General features: G+C 34.1%; 1 protein-coding gene across 1 annotated transcript in view; it reads right to left on the reverse strand.

The window, feature by feature from the left end:
* LOC150109849 (uncharacterized) overlaps positions 1-21,703 on the reverse strand; it is a 232,146-nt gene that overhangs the window by 16,029 nt on the left and 194,414 nt on the right. Inside the window, exons 15-16 of the mRNA XM_090396316.1 lie at positions 13,242-13,352; positions 9,899-10,021 (exon numbers count right to left, since the gene is read on the reverse strand). Coding sequence (XP_090252442.1) covers positions 9,899-10,021; positions 13,242-13,352 — 234 coding nt within the window. The remainder of the gene's footprint in view (positions 1-9,898; positions 10,022-13,241; positions 13,353-21,703) is intronic.

Here is a 21,703-nt window from a genome sequence, read left to right on the forward strand (position 1 = left end):
ATTTCTCATAATATTATTGAAGGAATAAAGTAAATAAGATAAATGATATTTATCACTGGGTCCTTCCAATAGTAAAATATACATTAAAATTATTTAATCAAATAATAGCTGATGAAATTCAGGAATAATACATGAAAAATAATTCTTAAGCAAGGGATTAACAAATAATTTTTAAACAAGTCATGCTTAATACATGATAGGTTATGTTAAATGTGAATGAAGAACAAAATATACATAATTTTATTCACAGTTTAACAATACATAGTGGACAATAAGGAATTAGTACACGATGTAAATCTAATGTATCAAGACTTATGTAGCTCTGTGTTTAATATTTCAATTAACATAGTGAAGATTTCTTTGAATTGTGAGTAAAGTACCTTAAGGTAATTAGTTAACATGGAATTTTGAAAATGTGCCTAAGTGAATTCAATGTGCAGAAGTTGTAATCCAGTAAGACTTATCCTTTTTACATCCAGTGTGAAGCAAATGAAAGTTAATTCCACCTAATATACCTATACCCTAGCTGAGGTGTTTAACTATAAATAGTCGAAGGAATGAAGCACTAAAGTATTTCCCCCTTGAATTGATATTTGCCTTGTAATTCAATTAAGTGTTTATAGACTAGAGGTGAATTAGAGAAGCCAACTATAAAAATATTTATTGTGAATTCTGGAACTTTGAACTGTGAAAACTATTTTCTATTAATTGGCAGAATATAGAGAACTGAGAGTTGAATGTTTGATACCTAATGCATTGTATCTAATCTAAGCACTAGAACTAAATCAATGTGTAAATGCTATGATTTGTCTCATACAATAGAGACTAGTTGTGATAGAAATACTTATGTCTTGAATAATAAGATCTAAGACTTTTGGCTTTAATCTTAAAACCTAACTGAATATCTGAGAAACCTACCTGTATCTCAGATATTTTGGATTTGTTCAATTGCATTATCTTGTTTAGAAAGTTATACTTAGATGTACATGTTATATAACCCTACATTAAATGTTTTGTTTTATTAAATTCAATTTGATGTTTGCCTGATTTTCTTTCATTGTACCACTCATAAAAATTTATCGGACCTTGCAGAAGCCTTAAAAGATAATATTAACCTCGGCCTGTAGAAAAGTAAGATTACAATCGTTAGTTGATGATTGATTCCTCTATATCATATAGACTAATCTGAATATAAGGTGGTGCAGGATAATATAAATTTCTTTATATTTGGATCAGTATCAATCAACATCTGACAAATAAAAAAGGAAATTAAAGAAGTAAGGATAAGTTCAACTAACCAACATAAACGGATCAGTCAGCAAGATAGGATGACACAACACTTTCAACATATAACCCTTGCAGTTTTACATGCCATGGCACTGATCCGAGCAATCGTCTAAGCTTGTCATACTTACAAGACCATATGATCACTCTCACCAACTGGTGGCAACATGGTCATATTCATTACAGATGCAATTACTATATTGAGCACTCTCGAATCCCTAGTATATTCTATTACATGTAATTATCCTTTAGTAACTGCATAAAATCCATTTCCTTCCTCCCATGTGTCCTCTCCTCCTTCCAATCAATGTTACCATAGTTGAAATCCTCCACTCAATGAGTTTTTTGCCAATGTATACTATCTCCATCATCTATTCCATCCCCTGGTCTACAGCAGCACCCAACTATATATTTTGTTCTGCTGGCCTCATATCTCACACCAGATAGCCTCAAATATGCTATTTTCACTGTCCTGCAGTTGAATTTCTATTCTCTTAGGCTGCAGTTCATTGGCTATCATCAATAACACTCCTCCTGCATTTCTTTTCTCTCTATCTTTCCTGAACACACTATACCCTTCGCATTCTATCCCACTAACTATATAATCTTCTATTAGCCATGTCTCACTAATGCCAATAACCTTTGGTCGGGATGAGCCAACCAAGGCCAAAAATTCTGCCTGCTTGTTCCTGATGTTCAACACCATGTTGAACATTAGGAACAAGCATTAGTGTACATAAAGTGCAAAAGTCCCCTAGTCCCACCCCTATCTTAGTGCCTCATACTAACTATCCCATTCTGGTTTGTTACCATTAGTACTAACTCAGGCATATTATACACATTCTTACACCCAAGCGCCTCACTGATGTCTGCATATTCACTCAATAGCCCCCCCCCCCCAAAAAAAAAGCTCTAGTTTCCCTGATTCTGCACATCCACTTTCACTTCATTCAACAACAACAACAGTTTTTCCAGTCTCTGAACACCAAATCCATTCAGATGCAAACCATCCTTATTGTCTAAGTCCTTTCACCTATCAAACTCACTTCACACATCCACAAACTCCATACCACTCCTCCTGCATAACCTCTGCATCGAGTCATTAGCTATTATGGCCCTCCTCCTCAACTCTATTCTGTCATACCGTGGCAATAGACTCACTATCATAACTCTCTCACTCTTTTCTTTTGCTACTTCCAGTAATTCTTTCAAGATATATTCTTTTAAAAATATAGTCAAATAGTAATGATCTTGTTGTACTAATTCATAAAAAAAAAATTATAGATAAATTTCTTAACTAAGTGCTCAAGGAAAGATTTTTGCAAGCATGACTAATAAAACTTGCATAACTTGAAAAAAGGCTAAGAAAAATTATTAATGGAAAAATTGGATTTAGGTCAAATAAGGTGTCCAGGCCCACACTTTCACCATACAGTTAAGTGTTAAGTATAATGATATTAAGTGGGGTTAGCATATAACCCTATAAGAAAGGGCTGTTAAATACACGTTATTTAATAATCTGTAACAGCATTAAAGGCATTAAATCTGATATTCAGATAGGAGATATTTAGTTCTTTGCTCCAATGCAAACATTGTTATCCTAATAAATAAATACACTTCAAGTGCAATCACAAAACTGCTGTAATAAATTTGAAATTAAAATCAATTTAAAAAAAACTACGAGAGTAGTCTGCCAAACAAAAAACATCAGCTTTAATGCTAATCTATACAGGTTAATGCATTTGATATGAGATAATTTTTAGTGAAGATGCTATATTATATATGAATACAAAAATAGATCATAGAATAAGTTAGGCTAATGTCATGAAGATTTTTCCATATAAATGAACAAATTTATATGGAAGGAGAGAGAAATTAGTTAAATAATTAACAACATATGAAGTGAAGAACCAGGTTAGAAATAAAAGTTAGTCTTTAATGGCACTTGTGATATTATTAGACATAAGTATTCCACTCTGGCCTGTATTTTAAATTCTGATAGAATCCCTCCCCCCTGCCACAAATCTAAGAAAAATTCATCAGAAATCCTGACAAAAATAAAAAACCCTAACCTTCAGCCTACAGATATCATGGTTTTTGACATCTAATCCTTATTTAGCAGTGTATCTTTGGCTGACACTCTCCAACTGTTATCAGAGGATTCTCTTCAAACACAGTTGAACTATTTGATGCAGGCTATTATTTTCATTTGCAGAACCAACACCACAAAGAGATCAAAGGACCACTATGGGAAGCCCTTTATCACTTGCACTTGCCAATTTCTACTCATCTTAAAAGACTCACCATTCCCTTCATACAACTTCAACTTTCCTTCTGGGTACAGAACATGGATGATGTGTTCGCCATCTGGCCAGACTCAGAAACATCTCTACTGACTCTTAACCAAATCAACAGTCTACACCCATGCATCAACTTTGCTATGGGAAAAAAAAAAAAAAAAAAAAAAGATCAGCTCTCCAGAGATTTTCCTTACCTGTTCCTAATCTGGAATACTTACATCTGTTCACTATATAAACCTACTTACACAGCTGCCACATACAACAATCTATTGTTGTATGTGGCAATAAATGAAGTCTATCTATTATCCTTCTCAATAGACAACTTCAAATCTTTGCTCAATAGAGCACGTCATCTGCTCCAATTCTAAGGATCTCCAACAAGAACTGAACACTATCTAATTCATCATGCTGTAGAATGGCTTTACCTCAAGGAAGTTTATGCACATCTTGAACACTTACAAGCCTAACCCTAAGAACCCCAAAAACATGTATGGTGAGTCTCTAGTCTATACATCACAGTCAAGTCATCTCAGAGACAATTGCAAAGTTTAGTCCCTACATTCTTCCCCATAAACAAAATCTCCTCCTGGTTACCATCCATGAAAGATAAACAGCCCCATCTCTCCAACCCTTCCTGGTTGGAAAAAAAAAAACAATTGTATTAACAATAATAAACTTGAAAAATCTGGTCTGCTCAGCATGGAGTAGCCACTGACAGCAATATCCTCTGTTCTAATACTAGCCATTTACATCAGTGCTGGTTTAAGTTTGAGTAGTTATTCATAAAGTGATGTAGCACTTCTACACTGCCCAAACTTAAATCAGAATGACTATCTATCCATTGCCATGATTTGGGGTCTTAACCTCATAAATAACAAACAAACAATAGCATGCTTTCCTTCTCCATCCCACCCTTTTTTTTTTAATATATACTGCTGTGTCATTCAATCATTTTAAATTTTATTTTATTGTTTTTCAAAATTATATTAATTTCAGTTTTAATCACAATCTTGTTTCATTTTGTACCCACCTGAAATGAGGCACTGCAACACATGGATTAGCTCTGTAAATAGGATTAACGTTCTTTGTTCTTAGCTTCACCTTATGATTATAGTGATGCACTGATGATGATGACTCATTAATTTCTGGCTGAAATATTTGCGGCAATTCTTTATTCTTGTGCATATGTGTATCTTCTTCTTCTTCACTTCACTGGGCATCTACAGATGCCGTATGGTCACTCCAATGCTCGATGATGTGCCACACCAGGCCTCACCATGTAGTCCTGTTGTTTGCTTTTCTGGCAGCCTCAACTCTCTGAAGATCAGTCACTCCACACACGCCATCCATCCATCTCATTGATTGCCTACCCCTGCCTCTTTTTCCAGGAACTTTACCTTCTATTACTGTTCTGAGAAGGCCCCCTTTCATCCTTTCTATGCATCCAAAATATTTTAACTTTCTTCTGTCAATATTCTTAAGAAGCCTTAAAGTTCTGCTGATCTTTTCTAACACCCATTCATTTGTACGCCTTTCAGTATATGATATCTTCAACAGCCTTCTGTAACACCACATCTCAAAAGCAGATATCCGTTTCTTATCTGACTTCTTATGTGTGTCTAATAATCATTAAATAAAACAATAAAACAGTTTGTTACAGACTACATACATAAGAGCTGTGAAGAAAATTAGGAGTGAACAATTGGTTAATGTAAGAATTATATTAAAAATGAAGACATCAGAAAAGACCTTGATATTACTAACATTATTAACACAGCTGATCTGAAATGGTATGGTCACATTTAATGGGAGATGAAAGATTATGAAAACAGCAGTTCAAACCATGAAGAAAGACCCAGAAAATTGTGGACAGATTGAGACCACCTGAGAAAAGAAAAAGAAAATTGATATAGATAAACTACATCAATAAAAGAGCCGAAGACAAATAAAAGAGCCCAGACACAGCTTAACCTGCAATTACAATGGATTAACATAGAAGAAAATGAAACAGATGTAACAACAAGTATTATTATTGTTATTATTCCTGACACCTCCAAGGAGTCCGAAGACTCATCGCGGGAGGACACCTACAACTATCTCAACCACTACAACGAACCTCTACTACGAATCGTCTCCATCAACGCCATCTACCGCCCACCTCCGCCACCACCAACAACAGTAACAACAAGTATTGAAGAAGTAGGTTATGTGAATAATGTAAAACAACAGGAATGGATGACAAATGAGATTCTTTCTCTTACTGATACAAGAAGAATGTGCAAAAACAAAGATCTAGGTAAATATACAGAAACACATAATATCATCAAGAAAAAAATAAAAGCAAAGGAAAATTGGATGAAAAATTTATGTACTGAGATTGAACTGCTTCAAAAGAAACATGACCATTTCGATCTGTATAAGAAAATCAACGAAATTTCCAGAAAACTTAGAAAAAAGCAAAGTCTCTAAGAGAAAAAAGTGGAAAAATAGTTCTAGAAGAAGAGAATAAAGCACAGATTTGGATAAAATACGTAATAACAGAACTCTTCAATGATACTAGACAGAAGCCTATAAATATAAAAGAAAACATTCAAGGACCAGCAATTCTGAAATGTGAAATACAGAATGCTATAAGATCAGGTAAAACAGGAAAAGCCAGTGGACCAGAGGGTGTGCAAACAGAATTTTTAAAATTAATAGAACCAGATAACATTAAGCTTCTTGAAAAATTATTCAATAAAATATACGAAGTGGCAAATTTCCACCAGAATGGCTCAAATCTACATTCATTACTATCCCAAAGAAACCCAAACCAAATTCCTGTGGCGACTTCACCTTATTAGTCTAATGAGTCAAACATTAAAAATATTTCTGAAAGTAATTCAGAATCGTATCTATAGAAAAAGTGAAGAAACTCTGAGTGAAACGCAGTTTGGCTTTCAGAATGGTTTTGGTACTGAAGAGGCCCTTTTCTGTGCCCAAATATAGATACAAAAATGCATAGAAAAACAGAAATCTGTCTTTTTGTGTTTCATAGATTTCGAAAAAGCATATGTTAAACAAACCACTCTTGTTTAACTATACTCAGAGGTAATCTTTAAAAATGCATTGGAAGAATGTCCAGAGGGAATCACAATAAATGGAAAGATTGTTAACAATCTATGATATGTAGATGACACTGTGCTAATTACAGATAACATCACTGATCTTCAAAAACTCATCGACAGAGTATACATAGAAAGCCAAAGAATGGGAATAAATATAAACATCGACAAGACAAAATACATGGTCATCAGCAAACATCCAACCTCATCAATAAAACTGACACTCAATGGGAAAAATTTCAATCAAGTGTCAAGGTATAAATATCTTGGTTGCTAGCCTAATGAAAGGTGGGATCCTGAAATAGATATAAAGACAAAGACTGAAGTTGTGCGGCAGTCCTTCATGAAAATGAGAACATTATTTTGCAATAAAGACTTAAACATAGAAGTCGTCAGATGCCGAATGTTGAAATGCTACGTCTGGTCCATTCTGCTCTATGAAGTTGAAACATGGACATTGAAGGCAACAACCATAAAGAAAATTGAAATCTTTGAGATGTGGTTATATAGAAGAATGCTAAAGATATCATAGACAGAAAAAATACCAATGAAGACATTAAAATCCATTGACAAAGCCAAAGATCTCATACAAACAATCAAGAAACGAAAAACATCATATCTTGGCCACATCATGAGAAATGGCAAATATCAACTTCTACAAACTATTTTGGTAGGAAGAATTGATGGCAAAGGAGCTAGAGGAAGAAAAATAATATCTTGGTTTGACAACATCAAGGCGTGGACAGGAAAGAGCAGCATACAACTTTTCAGATTAATGCAAGAACGTAGTTTCTTCACCAAGATGGTCGCTGACCTTCAATAGAAGATAGCACCATAAGAAGTCTTCAATGCTAATGTTATGAACATGCTCCCTAAATTTTTCTCAGAACTGTCGCAGCTGTAGTTCCTCTTCTTCAATTAACACCACTTTATTTCAAATCGAACTTTCAGATTCATAAGTTAAAACCAGTCCAATGCCAATATGTTCTCATCACTACATTCTGTAAGATATTTTCTGCTAGTGTTTCACACTGCTTATCTAATTTAATGATTTTTCAAAGTGATTACTCAAGTCATTATGATAACCTTATCTTCGGCTTTAATGTTATCTTTATCATCTGATTTCTTTTACATTACTGTTTCCTACATTTCTAAGCTTTTCTAAGATATTTACATACATTTCTAACATTTCTAAGATATTTACCTTTCATATTCTTCTCAAAGTCTATTCAACTTCTGTTTGGCTATTTTTATTTTTTTTAAAATTTAATTTAATTAAAAACGAACAGACATATATTAACTATACTGGCCAAGAACTTATGGTACAATATTGTAATTCCTATAATGCAGTCCCAGAATTTGAGTATCCTGAAATTCTGTTTTTTCTATCCTGGCAGACAAGACTCTTCAAATGAATTAATCAATGTTTTGTTGTGGCTTGCTACTAGGTCTCTAAAGTTTTATTCTTATTTCAAACTTGTTCATTTTATTCCCATTTATGGATTTGAGTTGAAAGTTCATATGAGGAACACAAGATGATATAGAGATTTACTTTATTATATATTATTATGACTACAGCGAATGGAGTCAAAAGATACTGCAGTAGGAAATCTACACTTCTCCTTGAATACATTCATGAACAAAACATTCAAAATGCTAGCAGACCAAGCTAGTCCTGAGGCATTAACTAACCACACTCTTACTTGATTTCTATGGAAGATTCATTTTCTGCCCAGTAGCCAAGTGTTGAAAAATTTTCTATATTAATCAAAAAACTTTTAGAAACTTAAATGCTGCTATTATAGCAACACATGTTTTCCACCTATTAACCAGCTTCTATAATCCACAAATTCTCAATCTATCATCATATCCAACATTCCACAAGACCGTCCACCATCTTAGTCACCTGACTCTGGATTCTTTTGTTCACTTTCTCATTCCACAAGAAACTCATGTGACCAGATCTGTGCCCAGTAATTCAGAGATGTGACCACACTTAAGGGAAATGATAACTTCTTTAGCTGTGAACCAAGTAATTCTATTTGCCACCATGAACACATTTCAACATGTCCTTTGAACTGCATTGCTTAACTATTACACTATCCTAAATCCCTAACTTCATCACTTTTGTGGAGTACAATTTTGTCAATGTAGCTTATAATCTTTTCATTCCAAAATGCATTAATTTCACACTTTTCCACATTAAACAAGAGCCAATTATCTTATATTCATATTATCAGTCTATTTAAATCATGTTTCAGGTTCTCTGCATTGCTTAACTATTACACTATCCAAATCATTAGCTAACAATAATATATTTCTCTTCAGATAATGCTGACCTAGTTGGCTGAGTGGTTAGCATATTCGCTCTCCAGCCAAAAGGCTGCGGGTTCAAATCCTGCAATGGGCATGGATATTTGTGATTGTATGTGAAAATACTAGTGGTTGTGGTGGGCAGTAGATGGGGTTGGTATAGATGATTATTGTAGTTGGAGAATTGGATGGAGACAGTTGTAGAGTATGTGCCCTCCCTCGATGAGTCTTTGGACTCCCTAGAGGTGTCACATAAAAATAATTTCCTATCTGATGCACAAATTAAACAGCAGTAGTTGCTTGTCTTCTCCTAATTTCAGCTTAGTTTCTTTATATACTACACCTTGGTATCTATCTACCCATTAGCCATCCACATTTCCATATCATCAGTTTAATAATCATCCCCATTTGTTCCAACTTGGGTATGCTGTGTGATATTCTATAAAATCCAGCAGTATTATTTTAACTATTCCCTTTACCAACTTAACTGTCCTCTATTATTAAAAACTTCAAAAGTACATGAGAAATGCTAGTGTAAAACTAGCATGTACTGATTACATACCATGAAAATTTGATGCATCTTTTGTATATTCATGTAGCATTCAAGAAATGAATGCTACATTTCTAAGGATATTTACTGCTAGATTCTAACCCCAACCACACACACACACACACACACACATCTGGGTTAATTTCCTGCATAATTAGCCACCGAATGATTAGCCATCTGTATTATTTTTCTCTCGGTAAATATTAAATCTCAAATGTAGTAGGATACAAACTCATTAATGCTTATTGTCATTTTTAAAGAACTAATAAATACTACAATTATTTAATACAATTATATTAATTATATAATTTATGGACAACATCACAGCCAAAATTTTGGGCACAGACCGATTAATGAAGACTGCAGTTCATTATTATCTTTCTTTTTCTTTTTCTTTTTTTGAGATGAAGATGTTTCCTGTTCTTCTCCTTCTGTAAAAGGAATGTGCTCTTGTTTTATTTTTGATACATCTGCAAATGCCAAAAGAAAAAAATGATTAAAATCAAACACCTAAACATCGCTTTTAATAACTTGCATCCAAGTATATGCAGTCAATCTTGAAAAAAAATCATTTGTGTTATTTCAGAGAAAACAATATTCTTTTAAATTAACAATAAATCACAACTACACATTTGCAATGCAATGTCCCCAAATCCTTTTATCCACTATTTTGTCTAGAAGAAAATTGTTTCTTATATTTAATATATTAATGCTTTTTCAATGGAAGTGAATAATGTGAATAATCTGTAACAAAGCATAAATATTTGAATAACTATCTTGAATCTAACAAGATCAATTATATAGTGGGGTGATGTTACAGACTTGGTGGATTGGTTGCTAGCGATGAAGAAATGCATCACAAAATAGAAAAGATGAGTGCAAAAAGAGTAATCATAATGGGATACTTTAATTATCCAAATATTGATTGGGTAGCAGTAGAATCTCATGAGAAGAATGAAAATGCATTTATTGAGCTATTGCAGAAGAACTTTCTCAAGCAGCATGTGATAGAAGGAACTTGGGGTCAAAGAGTGTTAGATTTGATTTAGTGTCATAGGATGTTTCAGTTAAAAACGTAACTATTTGACTCCGGTTGGTGACAGAGATCATGTGGTACTCACTTGGGAAGTGACTGAGTTTATGAATGTTCCATTCAAAAAAGGTTACATGTTGAATTACAAAGCAGGAAATTATGACCAACTGAGGAGTATACTAAGTTCAGTGGAATGGGATCAGTTGCTGGATGGAAAGAATATCGACAGTACATGAGAAGCATTTAAACAATACTTAAATGATGCGATATCAGAATGTGTCCCAAGAGTTTGAAGAATAAATAGGATAGGAGTCAAATGGATGTGTAATCTTATTAAGTAAGAGATTTTCATAAGAAAAGGATGATGTGGAAGGAATACTCTGCATAAGGATGATGTCCGTTATGAATGTTATAAGCAGCAGGCTAGAATAGTCACAACTGTTGCAAGGAAATCAAAGTCTGAGTATGAAAAGAAACTGGCTCTGTGTGCTAAAGACAACCCACAAGAATTCTATAGACATGCTGCAAGTAAAAGAAAGAACTCTTCTGAATCCAGATGGTGAGGGGGTTACAGAAGAGGTTGTTCAGTTAATGAGTGCCCATTTCGTTAAAAGCTATCAACCTTGTGTACGCAACACTGAAAAGGTAGCTCACTGCTACCTCTTCACTGGACAAAGCAATGCAGGTGTATGGGGACAAAGTATTAGAGCTGTTGCACAAATTAAATAAGAATTCAGCAATAGGGACTGGTGGGATATCAGCACATGTGCTAAAAGAGTGTTCAGCTAAACTGACTATTCCTTTGATGAGGCTGTTTAATATGAGTCTTAGAATAGGGAAGATCTGCAGGAATGGAAGGAATGTATGGCAATTCCATTGCACAAGGGTGGTGCAAAGAGTGATGTATCTAACTATCGACCAATTAATATCTCAGGAGTGGTGGTGAATATTTTGGAAAAATTGGTTAGGGCTCGCATTCAGAAATGGGTTGATAGTGAATCTCTACTTTGCAATGAACAACATGGGTTTACTAAGGGAAGGTCATGTTTTAGCAACTTGCTCACATTCTATAACAATGTTATCATTGAACTAGACAAGGGGAATGGATATATACCATGATACTTTTGGATTTTGCTAAGGCTTTTGACAGAATACAGCATAGTAGACTGTTGAATAAATTGGAGAATATGGGTTTAGGCTATAGAATATTAGTGGGGATAAGATGGCTGACTGACAGATATCAAGAAGTGGTATACAAGGGATGTGAGTCCGTAAGATTTAGGGTAACAAGTGGTGTACTACAAGGTTCAGTGCTTGGTCCACTGTTATTCAATCTGTACATAATGGTTGGGAAGGATATGGCAAGCAACATACAGCTATTTGCTGATGATGCAAAGATAGGTAAGATAATCAAGAATGCTGCTAATATGTAGTACTTACAGAATGATTTGAATAGGCTAAAATTGTGGGCATGGGAAAATGGGTGTCAGTTCAATGTCAGTAAATGTAGTCATTCACTTTGGCATGATTAGATATCCAATGTCGATTTATATTTGTGGGATTATGCTAGAAGAAACTGATGATGCTAGGGATCTTGGAGTTTCAGGAGCCATGTAGCAAAGATTGCAAATACAACACAAAAGATAATTGCAATGCTGAAATGACAGTTCACATGTAAAAATAAGGATAAGGATGTCATTTTGCCTCTTTACAAGGCCTTGATAAGACCTCACTTGGACTACTATACATAGGTCTGGTCTCTGTTGTGATTCTGTTATATTGGAGAGAGTACAAAGGAGTGTTAAAAATGATATCAGCATTGTGGAATACTGATTAAAATTTTGTGTAGACTGCAGACACTAGCAAACAGGAGAAAGAGGAGTAGTACGATTGAGACTTACAAACTTCTGGGGTCATATAGGACTTCAGTTGATGAAAATTTTCAATTTATGGAGGGTGGAGAAAGGAGAAGAGGACATCCTTGGAAGCTGAGAATGAATGCCACTAAAAAGGAGGGTGATGGCTAGATTTTTCTCTCAGAGGGTGGTGCATGATTGGAATGGATTGTCATTGAATGTTGTGAGTGCAAGCATTTTGAACGAATTCAAGAATAAGTATGACAGCTGGTGTGTGTGTGTAGCAGCTTCCCTCGATGAGTCTCTGACTCCCTGGAGGTCTCTCTTAAAAATAAAAATAAAAATTAGAAAAACATCAGTGCAATTAGATGCCTCAATTATTGATATTCATGGTCTAAGATCTTTCTACCAATCTGAGCCATGCATTTTCTTTTCATTTAACTTTACTGTTTCAGTAGAACAAACTGCATCTTTCCATAATTTTAACAATACACATTTGAAATTATAAAAATACACAACTTTCCAATGGCTAATAATGTAAATCTCATATTCAAAGTTTGTCCAGAACTTTGTGCTGAACAAACTGCACTATTTTTATGAAAATGCAATTATCATAGTAATTAACATATTTTCCACCTTCCCTTTCAAGTTGTGGCCCATGTTTACAAGTTTTTTTGGGGAAAGTCATCTGTATGTATAAAAAGAAAGGAAGGAAAGTTTATAGAAACATGAAAAATTATTACATTTATAGGAACATGAAAAATGATTACATTTATAGGAACATGAAAAATTATTACATACCAACTGTTGATGATAATAATTCATCCTTAGTTCTACATTTTTTCTTTTTTTTTTCTGAAGTCGGTGCTTTCTCTTCTGGAGAAACAGCTTCTGTTTTTATATTTGATGGAGCTGCAAAAATCAGAACCATAATTTTTATTATGTGTAGGTTTTTTTTAAAAAAACCTACACATAATAAAAAATATGTAGATATATTAATGCCTTTACTAATGATTTAAATATGACATTAATGCCTTTACTAATTATTTGAGCATGAATCGTAATTAATTTTTGCTAAAAAATTTTTAAAAATCACTAAAAAATACCCATTCTAATAAGAATACACAATGGGAGATTCAAGAAGGAAATTCTCATTAGGATAGGTCAATAAAAGTAAGATACCAAGAATATTCTCATCGGAATACTTTTATTCAGATTAAACAGAACATCGATATGTTTCATATCAATTATCCAAATTATCAGTAAAAAGGTGCAAGAAATTATCTTAAGACTTATAGTCAGGTTTTTAAGAAAAGCTGAACACAGTTCTATCTTAAAACTTTTCAATTCTTACATACAGTTTGCTGTTTTGAATAGCTCAGAGGTGAGTGTGGTATATAAAAGAACTAATGGAGTGTAATAATGAATGAGTTACTTCCAAATTCATGCATAATGTACATGTAGTTTCTTCTTAGACTACCATGCAGGTGAACAACCTCACTGAATTCAAGATGAGACAGAAGGTTATTTTCAAGTTAGGCTGGAAGTCAATGACTCAAGCAGTAAGGACTGACTTATTCTTCATTTGCGGTAACATCACAAATGGAGAAAGAAGTCACCTTACCAAGTTTCCTAACATCTCCCAGTCTGACTTATGTAAAATTTAAAACAGGAGCAATAAATTTTAGATATTTCAATCTTCTGAAATAATAAAGGCCTTTGAAGTGCTCCCTGAACTTGTTAAACAAACCAAATAACCATAGATATATTATATCAAAAGTATCATCTTTATATCCATGTAATTACCGCTGTCTAAACACTTCAACTTCGGTTAAGTGGCAAAAGGAAATTTTGATGTCTAAATCTTGTATTACCAACCTTATATATCAAAGCCCTACAAGAGTATGGCACGGAAACATCTGAGGTCAGTGACAGAATGTCAGGATTTCTCTGTATAACAACATCTATAAAGAAACTTCAAATAACCATTAAGAATAAGTTCATCATAAAGATAGGCACGCTCATTATTCTTGTTATCACTTTTGCTCTTAAGATGAAGACAGTTGTATTTTTTAGTGGGTAATAAATACCATGTAGGTATGGTAAACAACCATAACAAAATCTTTAAATACATGATATTTTATCTCTTTTCTAATTATTTATCCAGATAATTGATAGCAAAACATGTAGATGATTTATTTAATCTGAACAAAACCATTCTAACATATGCATTTATTTCCAGTATCTTGCTGTTTTAATAGAGAAACCCTTAATAATGCATACAACTAACAAAGATAATAATCCAGTATGGTCGCTAACTTCCTCTTCTTTAGGTGAAGATGGTTCCTCTAAAGAAGGCATATACTTACGTTTTATATCTGAAAGATCAGAGCAAAAACAAGAACTAATTAAAAAAACAAATTCTTTATTGCTAGTTTCATTTCAGACATTTGTTCACATACAGTATGCTTGTCAAAGTGAGGTGGGGTGATAAAGAGAGAAAGAGAATCTTTGTAAAATACATGAAGATGGGAGTGTTGTAGAGAATGAAGAGAAATACAGAAATGAGTGAAATAATAAATGAAGATGCACACTCCAGAATTCTGAGTTGTGATAAGTGGTATAGCAAAGAAGTCAATGTGAGAAAAGAGGCTGTTTAAATTGTGAATGAAGATATTCTGTATATTATAATACTTCATTCATATTTAACATAATCCACCATTTCATAAGCAAGACTTGTTGAAATATTATTTGTTAGTCTCTTGCTTAAAATTTGTTATTCATGTATTTTCCTTGAATTTTGTCAGTTATTATTTAATTATATAATTTTAGAATATGTCATAATAATGAAAAGGCTCTGTATTACATGTCATTTATTTTATTACTTTATTCCTTTAGTAATATTATAAGAAATTGTATGTATATAACTTTTATGCCTTATGTAAACTGTGATATATGTTTATTATTATTGTAAATGAAAGTGAAAGCAAATTTAAGGAATTCTGCTAATGAGATTTGATTGGTCACTGTCAAGGAAACGGAGTTATTTTTAGGTAGCATGTGATTGGAGCGTGGAGACAAAGGGAGAAGCGAGTTGTTATGAGCTGAACTGGTCAGAACCAGATTTTGGCAGGAAAGAGGAGAACAGGGTTAATTCGAAAACAAAAGTAAGATATAGGGAGAAGCCTTAGAGACAGCATAGAGATAGGTAGCGAGTGGCAGAAGGGGAGTTCATATGTGCCGTAAATCGACTAGGAAAGGACTGGGAATTAATAGGCATTTCGAATTACTTCTATGGGAGTTCTGATACTATGATAAATTCCAAATTGGTTAGTGGAAGAATAGTGCAGAACTGAAGTTAATACATAGAAGAAAATAAGGAATTAGTAGATAACTTAAACCAAGTGCATCAAGACTTGTGTATTTCTGGGTCTATAATTCAGTTATTATAGCAGAAGATTTCTTTGAATTGTGTTGCCATAAAGTAAAAGTCAACCAGAATTTCAAATGTGCCTATGCGAATTCGATGCGTAGAAGCAGTAATCCGGTAAGAGTTGTCCTTTCTATAACCTGTGTGAAGCAATAACAGTTAACTCTGTCGGATATATTTTGACCTTAGCTGTGATGTTATGTCAATTAATGGCCGGATGTTATATGTACTGAAGTACCTTTCCCCTCGAAATAATAAGTGTCATGTTGATCTATTAAGTGTTAGCTGACTGAGAAAGATTATAGTGTAGCCTGTCATAAGATTAGTTATTGTAACATTTGGAAGGTCAAATTTTTTTAAGAACTATTCTCAACTTGATTGACTGAGCATAAACTGAAAAATGAATGTTTGATAAGTTAATTCTGAGGTAATATATTTAATTCATCTAATTCGGTAGAGAGAACTATGTGAAAGAAGCAGTGATGCTTTAAGAATTAAGAAGTGTCAACAGTAGCCATAATCCTCAAACCTAAATAAGAAGTTACTAATATCTGAATATGAATTTTTGTAATTGTTCAAATTGATAACTTTTTGCAGATAGTTATACTTGAATGTATATGTTGTTCTATTCCACATTAAATGTTTTCTTTTGTTGAGTTAAACTTGGTGCTTGGCTGATTTTCTTTCATTGCACTGCTCATAAAATTAATCGGACCTTCGCAAAAGTCTTAAAAGCTATTAATAACCTCGGCCTGAAGATAAAGTGATAATATAAGTATAGTTGATGATTGATTCCTCTATATTATTTAGACTAATCTAAATATAGGGTGGTGCAGTATAATATACATTTTTTTATATTCAGATGAGCATCAATCAACAACTAATGAATAAAAACGGAATTTAAAGAGGTAAAGATAAGATTAACAAACCAACAAAAATGGAACAGTCAGTTAAGTGGGACGTTCCAACAAGGTGAAATAAAGGGTTAATATAGATACATAAGCTGCCATGTTTGTAAAAAATTAAAGAACAAAAACTTAAACTTGCATGAATTAAATTTATCAGCTGTAAAATTTTTGCCTAGGTATCAGAGGCATGTTCAGTACAAAAACAGCAATGGAACAACAAGATAAAATACAATTAATACAATACAAAAATGATGCACAGAAACTTCTCTTATATAGTCTACATACGAGATATGGAGTATATGTCTTGTGTAAAATCTTGTATAGAAAAAAATTAGGAATTATTTTATCGAATAAATTTTACATAAAATACTTGTGGTTAAAAACAATGTTTAACTCACTTTTGCTGTATTAAATCTGGTAACAAATTGTTACAAATGTTTTTATTTAAGTTAAGGGATAATATATCCCATTGACATCATCAAATTCTGCCATGTACTCTCAAGGGGTGTACAGTACAAGGGATAGTACTACATGAAAAATTTACATCATTACTAACTTCCTATCTACAATTTCCTCCAAATCAGTCTGTTACTTGTCAAGACTCCAACATTATCAGAACTTATATTTCTATCGTCTGAGGCACTTTGTACCATATCAATCCACCTATATTTTGGTCTTCCTCTGGGTAGTTTTGCTGCAAACATGGCAGAGAACACTTCTTTTGCTAATCTTTCTTTGCCCATTCTATTTAAGTGACCATACCACCAGAGATTAGCTCTGCTAACGCATTCCTGGATGTTGACAATGTCAAGTTCTTTCCTAATATCCTCGTTTTTAATATGATATTGCCATTGATGCCATCTGTTCACGCCTATAATCTCAGGACTCTCATATTTGCAGTCTCTAGTCTTTGGTCAAGTGTTTTACTTCTGACCAAGCTCTCAGATCCATAAGTTAAAATTGGTTTGAACACAGTCTTGTATACAGCTAATTTAGTGTTCCGACTAATTTCTCTCTTATTCGATATGAATTTATTCAATTGACTTCCTACCATACCAGCTTTGCTGATTCTGTTGTCTATTTATATATTTAATTTACCATCTTCAGTAAAAATCGTGCCTAAGTAGCTTTCACTTGTTCCACAGGTTCTCCATTCACAACACAGTTGACATTTTCAATGATTCTGCCTATTTTCATTGTCTTTGTCTTTTTATTGCTGACCTTCATACCATATCTATTACAACAGCTATTCAATTTAGTCAGAGAATCTTGCAGACTTGTAGCGGATTTATTCAGAAGTATAACATCATCCGCATAAAGCAAAGAGCTGACATTAACATCTCCAATTTTGATATCATGTTTAATACCACTTTCCTTCATAATGTGATCCATATAGATAATGAATAAGAGAGGGGATAATGTACATCCTTGTCTCACACCAGATTTAATATTAAACCATCTTCCTGTACTTCCTTCAATTCTAACTGCTGACTTACAACTAAAATAAAGACTAAGTATTGCTTGATATAATGTCCCATTGACACTATATAACTGTAGCGTATTGAATAGCTTCTCTCTTGGCACCTTGTCATATGCCTTTTCCAAATCAACAAAACTTAAATACAGATCTCTGTTATATTCCCATGCTTTCTCGACTATTTGTCGTAAAGTGAAGATATGATCCTGACAGCCTCTATTTGGCCTGAATCCAGCTTGTTCTTCACCAAGCTTTTCTTCCACAATTCTTCTCAACCGTTTCTCAATTATACTTGCATAGATCTTGCCAGGATCACTCAGTAGGGAAATACCTCTGTAATTCTCATATTCAGTTTTATTTCCCTTTTTATATATGGGTACTATGACAGCTCTACTCCAATCATCGGAATTCGCCCGGCTTTCTGAACTATGCAGTGCAGCCACTGTAAGACTCTTATACCACCATACTTCAGCATTTCTGGTCGAATATCATCTACTCCTGCTGCCTTTCCACATTTCAAGCCTTTGATGGCTTTTTCTACTTCAAGTATGGATATGTATTCCTGACTGCATGCCTGGTCAGTGTTTTTTACCACTGTGCTGTCATCACTGCTTGTTTCATTTAGCAGTTTTTCAAAGTAATTACTCCACAATTTAAGGCTATCTTTTTCTCGCGTTTTCATGTCACCTTTATCATCTCTAAATCCTTTTACAGTACTCTTTCCTCCATTCCTAAGCTTCTTCAACAACCTCCAGAATATTTTGCCACCTTCTTGATATTTATTTTCTATATTCTTGCCAAAGTCCTCCCATGACTTTTGTTTAGCTAGTTTGACACAGTGTTTAGCATTCTTGCATTTGTCTCTGTATTCTCTAAGAGCACAAACTGACTTATTTGATAGGAACTTTTGCTATGCTTTCTTCTTTGCCTTCACTGCCTCTTTAACTTCCTGTGTCCACCAGGGAGTTCTGATTTTTTTATCCTTGCAGACAACCTCACCACATGACTCTCTGGCAGAATCAATCAATGTTTTCTTCAGAGTTTGCCACTGAATCTCCAAGGTTTGATTCCTTTTCTCAAACTGTTTCATTTTTTTTTCAATAATCTTGTATTTTGAACTGTATTTTAGTCTACAGTTCACATCTGAGAGATGCTCAACTTTTATTCACTTTAAAACTTTCTTACATGTTATTCTTTTCAATATGAAATTCAATTTTATCCTGATCAAGACTAAATAGTGATCACTTCCAATTTCAAATCCTCTGTACACTCTGGTGTCCTGCACCAGGGAGAAAACATCACTATCAACAATAACATAGTCAATGAGACTTTTCTTATTCCTTGCCTCTTCTCTCCATGTGAATTTGTGCACATTTTTATGTTGGAACATGGTGTTAGTAATAACCAGTCCATGTCCTGAGCTGAAATCCAACAGATATTTTCCATTATTATTAGCTTTGCTCTTTTCTCCAAATTTTTCCAAAATATTTTTGTATGTCTCACAATCATTTCCTACTCTGCTATTCAGATCCCCAACAAGGACCAACTTTTCCTTTTTCATTGTGTCAGTTGCTTTTTCTAAAGCCTCAAAAAATTCCTCCACTTCTACCTTAGTAGAACCTTCTGTGGGACCATAGGCACAAATAAGTCTCATTGTCCAGTTCCCCATTCTCATATTTGCCCACATTACTCTACTTGAGACTGACTGCCATTCAAGAAGATAAGCCTCGTATTTTGTGTTGAATACTATGGCTACTCCTTCTTTTCCTTGATTGTCATTGCCTGACTATAACATTTTGTATTTATTGCTCAAAAAGATCTCACCAGTTTTTGTCTTTTTTGTTTCAGTCACCCCTATTATGTCTATCCGGTACTTATCTAATTCCTCAGTTAGCTCCATTTCTTTGCCATTCAGGCTTCTTATGTTGATAGTACCCATCTTTAACTCTGGTGATATTGAGTTGGGGTTTGTTTTCAGATTTGTTCCAGTAGCTGAACTTTTCGCTGTTTGCCCTGGTTCCCTGGCGAAAACAACGGGGGCCTTGTTTAACCGGGCGACGCCCCAGCCGGCATGAAATTTTGTCATGTTGTACCATAATTTTTTATTTTGGTTTAACCAATAAGAATACAATTTGGTCAGCTAAATCCCAAATTGCCAGCCCATCCTCGTTTGTTCAGTATCCAGGTAGATACCCAACAGGGTGCACCACGAGAAGGTGAGGATTGTACATTAGGTCAGAAGCCCTGGTCGGTTCTCCGCATTCCTTTAAAGGCTATGTGGAGGTCTCCTCTCAGTTATACAGCTTTGACCCTTAAGCACCCTTATCCCATTAACTTAAATAAAATATTGTTTCTTAGCTGAATAAGAAACTCAAAGAGTTTCATGCCGAATATATAAACTATATAAAGTTTGGCGATTCCAAGCATAAGCAAATACCTGGATAGGGCAACATCTGATCCTTAAAGGTAGTGCAAGCTGAGGTAACTCATAGAAAGGGTGGAGCCGGCTCCGATCACTATTTTTGATATTTACCCATAATGTGAACTTAACTCCTAGGAACTTTATTATTGTTCAACATTAACTTAAATAAGTTCATGTTGCCGAATTGAAGCCTTTGGCTCTTCATATAATTAGTTGTTAGAAATGTTTAAATAAGAATCACAAAAATGTAACAAAACAAAAGAATAAGCTCAGACAGGATTAGGCAGATAGACCTAAGGCTAGCGAAAATAGCGAAGGTCACCGGATTACGAGTTTTTCCGCCAAAACCCAGTGATAGCGTGGGTGATGGAGAAAAACCCTCCAGTAAATCTGGGGGACTTGATCTGAAGTGCCAAGGTCGAGAAAGTGAGATAAAAGGCAGAAATTGAGGGGCCAAAGGACTCTTGTTTTGAAGTTTTTTTTGTGCGTGCCAAGAGGACCGGGAGAGTCGCATTCCATGATCAAGAGTTCCGACGATGATAGGAAGTTAGATTGCAGTGGAGATGGTCTTTTCAAGATATCCTACCATATGATTCTTCGATGATCTACATGTGTGCTGCAGTATTGTTGCTGTAACCTGGAGCCCGATCGGAAATTTTTTGGAAAAAGCAGAACGTGCCCTTAGGATCTAGGACTGTATGTTATAAGTTGGTAAGATTGTAAGTACGATGATTTATGTAAAATTCCTAGATTGTGAAATTTAAGCGACGAATGTTGGGTCTATTGTCTATTAACATAGAAAGTATTAGTGAAGTTGGATAGCCATACTTCTGTTTGAATGTGAATAAGCAGTATATAGAGTTCTAAGGAAGTTGCTAATGTTGTGTATTGCAAAAAAATTGAATGTAGATTAAGTTATGCCTCTTTTTGTTTATAGGTTGAGTTAAGTTAAAGTGTGTTTAAGTCTATCCACGTGTCTGAAAAGTTATGTGAATATACATTGTCTTTGTTTTAAAGCTTAAGTGA

This window comes from Typopeltis vanoorti, chromosome 1, assembly GCF_054136105.1.
Source record: "Typopeltis vanoorti isolate ZY-2024b chromosome 1, IOZ_Tvanoo_1.0, whole genome shotgun sequence".
NCBI classification, from domain to species: domain Eukaryota; kingdom Metazoa; phylum Arthropoda; class Arachnida; order Uropygi; family Thelyphonidae; genus Typopeltis; species Typopeltis vanoorti.